This window comes from Rhinopithecus bieti, unplaced genomic scaffold (assembly GCF_001698545.2).
Source record: "Rhinopithecus bieti isolate Rb0 unplaced genomic scaffold, ASM169854v2 scaffold_74548, whole genome shotgun sequence".
Taxonomy (NCBI): Eukaryota; Metazoa; Chordata; class Mammalia; order Primates; family Cercopithecidae; genus Rhinopithecus; species Rhinopithecus bieti.
Window position 1 is genome coordinate 74604 of NW_016828873.1, and position 11687 is coordinate 86290.

General features: G+C 47.1%; 1 protein-coding gene across 1 annotated transcript in view; it reads left to right on the forward strand.

Annotated features, from left to right (window-relative positions):
• The first annotated feature begins 5112 nt into the window (after positions 1-5112).
• The window catches only part of IQSEC3 (IQ motif and Sec7 domain ArfGEF 3), a 115499-nt gene continuing 108924 nt past the window's right edge, over positions 5113-11687 (forward strand). Inside the window, 1 exon segment of the mRNA XM_017864631.1 lies at positions 5113-5803. Coding sequence (XP_017720120.1) covers positions 5250-5803 — 554 coding nt within the window. The 5' untranslated portion in view covers positions 5113-5249.

Here is an 11687-nt window from a genome sequence, read left to right on the forward strand (position 1 = left end):
ACTTAACCCCTTTTACAATAACTGCAAAAAATAAAATAAAATACTTAGGAATATACCTAACCAAAGAGGTGAAAGATCTCTACAAGGAGAACTACAAAACATTGCTGAAAGAAATCATAGATGACACAAACAAATGCAAACACACCCCATGCTCATGGATGAATAGGATCAATATTGTGAAAATGACCATACTGCCAAAAGCAATCTATAAATTCAATGCAATTCTCATCAAAATACCATTATCATTCTTCACAGAACTAGAAAAAAAAATGCCTTAAATTCATATGGAACAAAAGAGCCCACATAGCCAAACCAAGACTAAAGAAAAAGAACAAATCTGGAGGCATCACATTACCTGACTTCAAACTATACTACCAGGCTATTGTCACCAAAACAGCGTGGTACCAGTATAAAAATAGGCACATAGACCAATGGAACAGAACAGCGACCCCAGAAATAAATCCAAATACTTACAACCAACTGATCTTTGACAAAGCAAACAAGAACATAAAGTAGGGAAAGGACACCCTATTCAACAAATGGTGCTGGGATAATTGACTAGCCCCATGTAGAAGAATAAATCTGCATTCTCATCTTTCACTTTATACAAAAATCAATTCAAGATGAATCAAATACTTAAATCTAAGACCTGAAGTCATAAAAATTCTAAAAGATAACATTGGAAAAACTCTTCTAGACATTGGCTTAGGCAAAGAGTTCATGACCAAGAACCTCATGACCAAGAAAAGCAAATGCAACAAAGATAAACAGAAGGACTTAACTAAACTGGAAAGCTTCTGCACAGCAAAAGAAATAATCAGGCCGGGCGTGGTGACTCACGCCTGTAATCCCAGCACTTTGGGAGGCCGAGACGGGCAGATCACGAGGTCAGGAGATGGAGACTATCCTGGCTAACACGGTGAAACCCCGTGTCTGCTGAAAATACAAAAAAATTAGCCGGGCATGGTGGCGGGCACCTGTAGTCCCAGCTACTTGGGAGGCTGAGGCAGGAGAATGGTGTGAACCTGGGAGGCGGAGCTTACCCTGATTTGAGATCACGCCACTGCATTCCAGCCTGAGCGAGAGAGCGAGACTCTGTCTCAAAAAAAGAAAAAAGAAAAAAGAAAAGAAGAAGAAGAAGAAGAAGAAATAATCAGCAGAGTAAATAGACAACCCACAGAGTGGGAGGAAATTTTCACAACTATGCATCCAATACAGGTCTAATATCCAGAATCTACAAGGAACTCAAACAAATCAGCAAGAAAAAACAAATAATCCCACCAAAAAGTGGGCTGAGGACATGAATAACAATTCTCAAAAGAATATATACAAATGGCCAACAAACATGAAAAAAGTGCTCAACATCACTAATGATAAGGGAAATGCAAATCAAAACCACAATGCTGGCCAGGCATCGTGGCTCACACCTGTAATTCCAGCACTTTGGGAAGCCTAGGCAGGTGATCACCTGAGGTCAGGAGTTCCAGACCCACATGGTGAAACCCCCATCTCTACTAAAAACACAAAAATTGCCAGGCATGGTAGCACACTCCTGTAGTCCCAGCTACTTGGGAGGATGAGGCAGGAGAATCACTTGAACTCCAGAGGCTGAGGCAGGTGAACCCAGGAGGTGGAGGTTGCAGTGAGCTGAGATCAAGCCACTGCACTCCAGCCTGGGTGACAGAACAAGACTTCATCTCAAAAAAATAAATAAAAAACACCACACAATGCAATACCACCTAACTCCTGCAAGAATGGCCATAACTAAAAAATAAAAAAATGATAGATATTGGCAGGAATTTGGTGAAAAGGAAACACTTTTACACTGCTGGTGGGAATGTAAGCTAGTACTACCACTATGCAAAACAGTATGGAGATTCCTTAAAGAACTAAAGGTAGATCTACCATTGATCCAGCAATCCCACTCCTGGCTATTCATCCAAAGGAAAAGAAATTATATGAAAAAAAAAGACACTTGCACACATATGTTTATAGCAGTAAAATTCACAATTGCAAAAATATGGAACCAGCCCAAATGCCCATCAATCAATGAGTGGATTTTAAAGGAATGAAAAGTGGCATTGGCAGCTATGTGGATGGAGTTGGAGATCATTATTCTAAGTGAAGTAATTCAGGAATGGAAAACCAAATATCATATGTTTTTACGGATAAGTGGGAGCTAAGCTATGAGGACTCAAAGCCTTAAGAATGATGCAACGGACTTTGGAGACTTGGGAGAAGGGAGTGGGGTAAGAGATAATAGACTACACATTAGGTACAGTGTACACTGCTCAGGTAATGGGTGCACCAAAATCTCAGAAATCACCACAAAAGAATTTATCTATGGAACCAAACACCACCTGTTCCCCAGAAACAATTAAAATAAAAATAATCATAGTAATTTTTAAAATAATAAAAAATTTAAAAGAAAGACACGAAGTGGTGTATACTGTACAATTTTTATGTGAAATTCCACAGCAAACAAAACTAACATATATTGGCAGACAGCAAGTCAGTGGTTAACTGGAGCTGAGGATGAGAGGAACTGACTAAAATAGGGCATGAATATTTGTCAAAATTCATTGAACTGTGCACTTAAAATGGGAGCGTATCATTGGATATAAATTATAGTCAACAAAGTTGTTTTTCTAATGAAGAAAAGTTTTTAAAATAAAAATTATTGGTCCCCATTCCTAGTGATTCCAATACAGCAGAACTGACATAGGGCCCAGAAATCTGCATTTTCAACAATCCCCATGGATAATTATGCTGCAGGCTGTTTCACTTATCGTATTGGCCTCTAATTTGCTGTCCAAGCACCCAGTTCTTGGACAGCAAATCAACTAGGCAAACAAAGAAAATTCAGAAAAAAAGAGTTTTAGTTTTTGTGCGCCCTTGTTTCATCCCCCAACCTCCATTCTTTAGCTGGAATGCTGGTCACTACCAAAGCATCCTCCTGTGTGCTGTTTCCCCTAACCATGAGCTCAGCTGTGGATAAGCTTCCTTTATTCATTCTTTACAAAAGGAAGTTTGCTAGGCAGATAAATGGGAGAAAAGCAAAATAAAAACACATCACAAATGCAGATAAACCAATATATTTGCAGAGCACAAGTTCGTTCTCATAAGGTCATTCAAGTCTGGCACCACGTGGTGGAGGGGGGTGGCCCAGCTCACTGGGCACATGGTACCCATAAATATGCCTACCCTGGAGGAATGGAAGGTTGAAAGGGAGCCTGATGGACATGTGTGTGAAGAACGGAACAGCACAACAACAAACATGTGAAGAGCAACCATAGCCCTTCCTTCTTTCCACCCCATTCCTATAAAAGAGGAAAGAACAACTCATTTCCTTCACTGGGCATGTTGGTATGCATCTGTAGTCCCACCTACTCAGGAAGCTGAGGCTAGAGGATTGCTTGATCCCAGGAGGTTAAGGATGGAGTAAGCTATGTTCCTGCCACTGCACCCCAGCCTGGGTGACAGATAAGACCCTGTCTGAAAGAAAAAAAAAAAAAAGAAAGGAAAAGAAAATAAAAGAAAAAGAAAGGGTCATTTCCCTGCCGAATTAATTTAAACCAAGTGCTCCATTTGCATTCATTAGTTTTTTTGCTGCTACCTGATGCATCTTTCTCATCTCTGGCCCCCTGCTCTGTCTACCTGTTGAAATATTTCCCATTCTTCATGGCCCAACGTGAAGAACACCTCTGTCAGAACTCATCAGATCAACACAGGCAAATGAATCCTCTCCCTCCCCTGAACTCTGTGGCCCTTGGCTTGAAGAGCTCTTACAGAAATCTTGACTTGTGTTTTACTTATTCATATGCATGGCATATCTACTCTATGAGATTGGAATCAACTTGATTATAGAAACGATAACTTATTTTCTATGCAAGATGTGGCTTGCATAGATTCTGGTACATTACTTTGCACCTAGTGGGTGTTTTACATGTGATTATTGTAGACAGTAATGAATGATTCAATCAATGCTGATTAATGTCTCTGAGCTTTTCCTCATGCTGCCTTCCCTTTCTGGAAAACCCTTCCCACATCAAGGATCACTTCCTCCAAGAAGCCTTCCTGGATCTCCAAGCTGCTGGCTCCTATAGCACTCTGGGCAAACCTCTACCTGATTACTCACCACCACCACCATACGTCAAAGTTAATTATTTATAATTTATATATATTTTATATATAATATGCAAAACCAATTTCACCCACTTATTTATACGCTTCAAAAAGCCTAAGATTCCATTTTAGTCATGCTTCTCTTACCACCATCTAGCCCAGTGTTTGGTAATAGTGTGCATTTGTTTGTCAAATAGAATGATCTATTCAGAAGCTTCTGGAAGCGTTAGCTCCTTGCCACAGAGGACCTGGTTTATTTAGTGTTTCTATCAGGAACTGCCAAAATTGTCTTTAGGTCTCACTCCCAGAGAAAACCCAGCATGAACAGCCTTCCCATCCCAAGTTTAGTCATGGATGAAGGAAGGAGCAGGACCAGATGCTCTTTAGGGTCCCTTAGAGCCCCAGGATCCTTGGGTTCCAGGGTATTCCCCCGCAGAACAGATTGCTGCGAGCAAAAGAGGCGAGGGTGGCCTCTCCTCAGAGGGTATCTAGATGAACCCCAGCCTCTGGAAGGCCTAGTCCTGGGAAAAAAGAATTCACGTCCCTTCAGGGCCCCACGCCTTCCTCTCCTCCAGCACATTTCTCTTCTTTGCTCCACCTTCCCTTTTTCTGCTTCCTCTCTGACAGCCTCTCCCCTTCTCTTCCTTTCTTTTCTGTTTCTCTTCTCCTACAGGTCCCACCGCACCTTCGCAGTATCGCTGCTTTCCCCTTCGCCTACTTTCCAGTCTGGCCAGTCAGATTCACCGTCCTTTTCGGGTCGCCTGCGTTATCTTGCTTTCCTCCCACGCCCCGACACAGGCTCCCTCTCGCTGGCCTCCTCCCTCTCCTCTCTGCCCTGCAGGCAGCAGAGCCTCCTATGACGCCAAGAGGCAGGGAGGTGGGGAGGCGAGGAGCTGGGGAGGCCTGGAGGTAGGGGTGGGGTGGGGTGGGGCCTTGCGCCGCCGCCCCGCCCCGCGATGCGTGTGTGAAGGTCGGGGTGGCGGTGACGCGGCGCCGGCGGGGGGAGGGAGGCTGGGCCGGTGGGAGAGGGAGGCGAGCCGACCACTGGGCTGTTGGGTTCCCGCGCCCTCGCGCTCCCCGCCGCCAGCCCAAGCGCAGGCAGGGCGCAGGCGGCGGCGGGCGGCATGGAGAGCCTGCTGGAGAACCCGGTGCGTGCCGTGCTCTACCTCAAGGAGCTCACGGCCATCGTGCAGAACCAGCAGAGCCTTATCCACACCCAGCGAGAGCGTATCGACGAGCTGGAGCGGCGGCTGGACGAGCTGAGCGCTGAGAACCGCAGCCTGTGGGAGCACCAGCAGCTGCTGCAAGCCCAGCCTCCGCCCGGGCTGGTCCCCCCGTCATCGGCCCCGCTGCCGGCCGCTCCGGCCGCCGCTCCCCCCGCCGCCGCCAGGGCCCAGGAACCTCTCCAGGACCAGGGACAGCGCTCAGCAGCCGCGCCGCAGCCCGCGCCCGAGCTGCCGTCGCTTCAGCACCACGGACAGCTCCTGGAGCAACCCCAGCGGGGCCCTGGCAGCAGGGCTCACACACCTCAGTCGCCCCACAAGCATCTGGGGACACAGGGGGCCGTGACTGACAAGGAGAAGGAGCGTCCCCCGAGTTGCTGCGCTGCTGCCGGAGCCCGCCTTCAGCACAAATCCCCCTCCGCCCTCGGCAAGGGCGTCCTGAGCAGGAGACCTGAGTGAGCGGGGAGAGGAGATGGGCTCTGTTGTGGTGGGAGCAAGGGAAGCAAGTGGGTGTGCGGGAGAGACGCGGACGTTGGGTGCGTAGGAGTCTAAAGGACCGGAGTGATGTGGCCTGAAGGGGCCAGGAGTGTGTAAAGGAGATTTTGGGTAAATGAGGGAACGATATCCGTGCTTGAGAAGGTTTTGGGGAATGTTGGAGCAAAAAGGAGTAACCAGACATTAGTAGGGGCAAAGGAGGAAGGAGGTGGGTGTTAAGTGATTGGTGATAATGGAAACTGAGAGCATTTAAAGGGGGTTAGGCTGGGATGAAGTTCGAGTGAAGATTAAACTGTAGAAAAGAGAACCATTGAAGGAATCTTTTTAAGTGAGAAAAAATTTGGAAGGAAGTTTGGGTAGTAAAAGTATTTGAATGGAGACTGAGATGCGAGAAAAGCTGAAGACTTGGAAAGAGGCATGTGAAGAGCTTTGAAAAGGCTGGGGCCCAGGAAGAGTAGGACCAGGGTAGAGGGGAATTCAGGAGGCCAGGGACAAACCTGAAAAGCAGGAGTGATGTGGGAAACCAGGGAGCTGCAGGCAGAGGAAGAGAAAATGTGGTTCTTTAGCTGGTGAAGTGGGAGTCACAGCTAGGAGTGGCTCATTTGGGGAAGCTTTCTCTTCTCTGACCTGAGTGGGCACCCTTGTTCTGAATTCCCGCAGAGCCGAAGGGGTGTAAGGGAATATCCCATCAAACCAGCGGAGGACTCAGGCATGGTTTGAGGGCTCAGTCTGGCTACAGCTTTTTCTTCCAACTCAAGGAGGGTTTTTCATACGAGGTGTTTGGCCATTGTTGAAAGGGAACAATGACATGAGGGACAGTTGGCAGATGGAGTTGGTATTCAGATGTCATGCCCATTTAAATCTCCCTGCTAAGGCCAGCAACTGCAAACCTTATTTTCCCTGGTTATCTGGTGATCACTGAAATACTGTCTTGGGTCCTGAGAGAAATGTTAACCTCTCAGTTCCTAGGACTTCAAGCTCTTTCTTCACTCACGAGGTCTGTGAAATAGGAATATGGGAAGAAGATATGAAAGTGTCTGAGACGTTTTCTCCTCTGTACTGGAAAGGCTGTGGCCATGTCAGCTTCTTTTCTCTGATTAGACAAGTGACGGAGAACTAAATAAAGAACAGTTCAAGGGAAAATATACCTGGTCAGCACCCGACCCTGACGATGGTGATGCTAAAGAGAATGCGGAGGGGGAAAGTAGAGCTGAGAATCTCATCTTCATCCAGTTGCATTAAGTCTGGGAGATGCTTGTGAATATTTGCTATAATCCTTCAAAACTCATTTTCTCTTCCCATCTGTGGTAGAGTTACAGAAGTTGGGTTAGGCCAGGGTAGCTCACAGAGTATGTTGATCAAAACCACGGGATCTAGGAGGTGAAGGTCTAACACGATCTGGCTTGGCAGACTTAAAACATTTGATTCAAGTCCCAAGAAGGCACAGTTTTCTACCCCAACTCCTTCAAAACCCCTTTGTACTTCCCTCAGGAAAACATTTGAAGGGTTAAAAGTCACATTTTATTTTATTTTCCTTATCTGGCATAAAAAGCAGAAAGTCAGTTTTCCCTCAATGCCCAAGGCTCAGCAAAAGGCAACATTGTTCCAAGATACTAAGCGGTCTTCTCCCCCACATGAGGGGATGAATTTTTCCAGTCCCCTTCCCTGAGGGCAACTACAGCTACCTGGTCATTATGATTTCTCTCCTCATGACTTTTGGTGTCTCCTTTCTCTCCCACCGCATCTCCACTTTCTTTGCATCCCTTCAGGGCACTGTGTGGCCAAGAAGAGTTGAGGAAAGATTATTTTTCTTGGACAAAGACATTGCCATGGCCTTCAGAGTGGCCTATGGAACCCGAACCCTTTCATTCAGTTGGCCCTGCTAGGAATCCTGGGGTTTAGGAATCATCTGGGCTCCTGTCCAGCCCCACATGTCAATTCTGGAGAGGAACTGTGACATCCTCATCTTTCCTTCTCACCTGTCCTGCTTTTGCTTCCCAAAGGAGCAGAACAAAAATAAGAAATAATTAGCATGGTGGGGCAGAGTGGAAGTTACTGGAATCCTTCACTTAGAAATTTGCCCCAGGCACTTAACAGTAGCACCTTACTTTCTCCAGATCCTCCAGCTTTTTCTCCTGCTCCCCAAGCCTGCACACCCAGAAACACAGAGACCACAGATGTGCCTGCCTCCCCTCCTCCCTGTAGCTCTCTTTCCTTGAATGTGAAAACATGGTAACCTTGGCTGGTTGAATATCTTCTGGACCACTCATTTCTTTCCCCACAGTGGCCCAACTTCAACCCAAATTTCCCCACAGAGCCTCAGGAAGGAATCACCATTGCTAATGACATGTTTGGTTCTACCCTGCTTTCTGCCCATGGCCTGTTTTGTATGTTTGTTCTCCTCTGCCCATAGTTGTCCATGATGAGGGACAAGATGGAGCCAGCAGGCAGAGAGAGATCTCCATGGATAGGGAGAGGTCAGGAGGAGGAGAGCAGAGCCAGCAGCCCCCTCCCTGGCATTGCTCCTGGGGAGCTCCCTGCAGAACTGGTTCTCTACTGGGAGTGTTGAAGCGGGAGGAAGAGATGGCACAGTGGGTCTTCCAAACATGGGTTTCCTGTGAATCTTCCCTCATTCCTCCTCTGGCCTCATTTCAGTGAGAACGCGGCCCCAGTGAGGTGGCTGAAGAGTGGGTGAGGGTTTCCAGGGCCACGCACTCTGATAGATGCATTATATCCTCACACAGTTTGACTTTTATCCCCAGAACTCCTCTTCCTACCCAATTCCAGGAGAGGCAGAAGCCTTAGAGAACTGGGATTGGAAAATAATGAATCATTTAATTGCCATCTTATCTGCATCAATACATAATCTGGCCTCTCTCCCTCCTTCAGCTGAGGGAGACACAAAGGTAGTGGTCTTGGAGGTCAGTCCAAAAAGGCAGCAATGTGTGGGTGAGTGAATGCAGAGATATTATGGAAGGAAAATATTTGAAGGGTTAAAATTCTTTCTCTGCATGCTTCTTGATTCTTGCTAAGCTCTGACCCCCACTGCTTTTGCCTCTTAATGAAAGCAGCAAATATAGCTTGCTCCTCTTTATTTTTTCAATCAAGGCTCACGACATCTACAGAATTTATTATTATCCCTTTCCTGGTTGGTGCCAGGACCTCAACTTGACTTGACAAATCCTCTTGCCATGGAAGCACATGAACTTATCTGAAGCTGCTGGCTTCAGTGGCTTCCGAGCATATTTGCGCACCTACCAGTCATGCATTTACTGTCCATGGATGACAAGGCTTGTCCATGTCTCCAAGGCCACAGGCAGATGATTGCTGGAGGATAAATTCTTGCATCCCAATTCAAATTCAGCTCCTACTCCAAATCCCCACCTCAATGTGACTAGGAAGTCTGAAGGGCTCCACAACTCCTGTCTTCTCTCTGTTACATTGCTTCTTCCTTTCACATCCCTCCTCTCCCTTACTACTTTCCTCCCTTTTTCTTTCCTTCTCTTCTCCCCTTCTACCTCTCCCTCAAACACTTTCTCTCTCCCATCTTCTCTTCCTTCTATCCTTCTTCCACTTAAGCTACACAGGGAAATCTCTTTTCTCTCTACCCTCATCCTTTAAGCATGAAATCAATCTTGAGTATCTTTTGAGCTCCCTGTTATACTGACTGGAGGCTGGGATGGCTTGAAGAGTTCTGGATGTGTTTTTAGCCTGATTTGTCTAAGATGCTGATGGGAACTGGGGTCTCTGCTCCTATTGAGTCAGAGTTGCTTGAAGATGATCGCTCATGACTGACCCATCCTGGGAGCTATTAAGAAAGTGTGAAGGTCTATCAGTCAACTAGATGTATCAAGTGTCCAGTCTATTCAAAACCCTGCACTCAGTGTTGTGGAAAGATTGGAAAGAAGCAAATGGTCCTGGCTCAAAATAAATGAGAACGTATCTAGAAACGTCTAAACATGTGTAAGCATATTGCAGCTGCCTAGAGCAATCCTCTATCAGAACAGCACAAGGTAAAAAAGGTGAGTATACAAATCATGTTAAGAGCCAAAGAGCAGGTTTTTTTCACTGAAGTCAAAGGTTTATGTCAGAATAGTAAGAGGCAAGGACAGCTGGAAAGGAAACAGAAGCAGAAAATTCAATCCGTGAAGTACCTATTTTGCATGTCCATTTCATTCTAGCCTCTAATGCTACAGCTCCCCACTCATCCTAAGCCCCTCCCCAAAGGGCTAAACCCTGTCACTAGGTGAGGACAGTCTAAACACACAGGGACCTTGTCTACCTTGTGCCCAGAAGGCCTGGTTGCTGAGGAGGCATCGTATGGCCCATGCTCATCAATCTGCCTGTCCTCTTGTTCTTCCCCTATCCCCAGCAGGGAGAGACAGTTTCTAGTCTAAGAAATGGGGCCAGGATGAAGGCTCACCGGGAGGAGGGAGTGTGCATCTTTTTGTTTATATCTAGAAGCTGGCATAGAGTGGCCACTTGCAAAGATTTGCTGCCCTTTGCCTTTCTGAGGGCCTAGGTCACTGCTCTTCCCTTCTTTTCATCAAAAAATAATGCATTTAAGAGAACCAAGTCATCCCCTGGTCTCTGGGAAACCCTGATTGTCTCACTCCTCCTTACTAGCCTCCATGCCGTGTTCCACACCAGCTCCCTCTTCCTTCACTCCCCATCTCTCCCCAGACCCACACAGCAAATGCCATAGGGCCTCACAAAGGCCTCCTGGCACATTTTCCCGCTGGCCCACAACCAAGCAAGAGAAACAACAGTTGGTCCTGCTGATTCAGCAAATCTCTGTGCAGCCTGAGTTTCAAAGGTCACTTATGAGAAAAGGCAGCCGGGGTCAGGGCTGGATGGAGAGGGAATGGAAGGGAGGGTAACATTGAAAAAGAGGGAAGGGCTGGGACAAACATCGGGGCTAGCAATCTGGAAAGAGACTCAACTCCTGAATTTCCATCCCATGTAAAGATTTTTAGACAAGCTGCCTTGTTGGAAAGCCTGAACAGTATTTTTTCACTGGAGCCTAAGCATGTCTCAGTGGCCCTGGGCACAGGGCAACAGCAGCTTAGTAAGGAGTTCTTAGTAAGAGGCCCTGAGGACACACTCACTGCACCTAGCAGATTCTCAAATGTGAGGCCATCTGGCAGGGTTTCCAAGGCCTGGGTCACTGCAGCAACTTCCTCCTCTGCTTCTGGAAAAGCACAAAGTGCAGGTTCCCACAAAGGCTCCAAAGGGTTGCTTATTTCCATGGAAGAAAGGGGTGGTCATCTTTATTTCAGTCAATGAGGGCATTAACAAAAAGAAAGGGAATCAGGGCCAGGTGTGGTGGCTCACGTCTGTAATCCCAGCACTTGGGTAGGCCGAGGCAGGTGGGTCACGAGTTTGGGAGATGGAGACCATCCTGGCTAACATGGTGAAACCCCGTCTCAAGTAAAAAAAAAAAAAAAAGTTAGCTGTGCATGGTGGTGGGCTCCTGTAGTCCCAGCTACTCGGGAGGCTGAGGCAGGAGAATAGCGTGATCCCAGGAGACAGAGCTTGCAGTGAGCCGAGATCGTGCCGCTGCACTCCAGCCTGGGCAACAGAGTGGAACTCCGTCTAAAAAAAAAAAAAAAGAGGCCGGGCGCGGTGGCTCAAGCCTGTAATCCCAGCACTTTGGGAGGCTGAGACGGGTGGATCACGAGGTCAGGAGATCGAGACCTCCTGGCTAACACAGTGAAACCCCGTCTCTACTAAAAATACAAAAAAAAACTAGCCGGGCGAGGTGGGGGCGCCTGTAGTCCCAGCTACTCGGGAGGCTGAGGCAGGAGAATGGCGTGAACCCAGGAGGCGGAGCTTGCAGTGAGC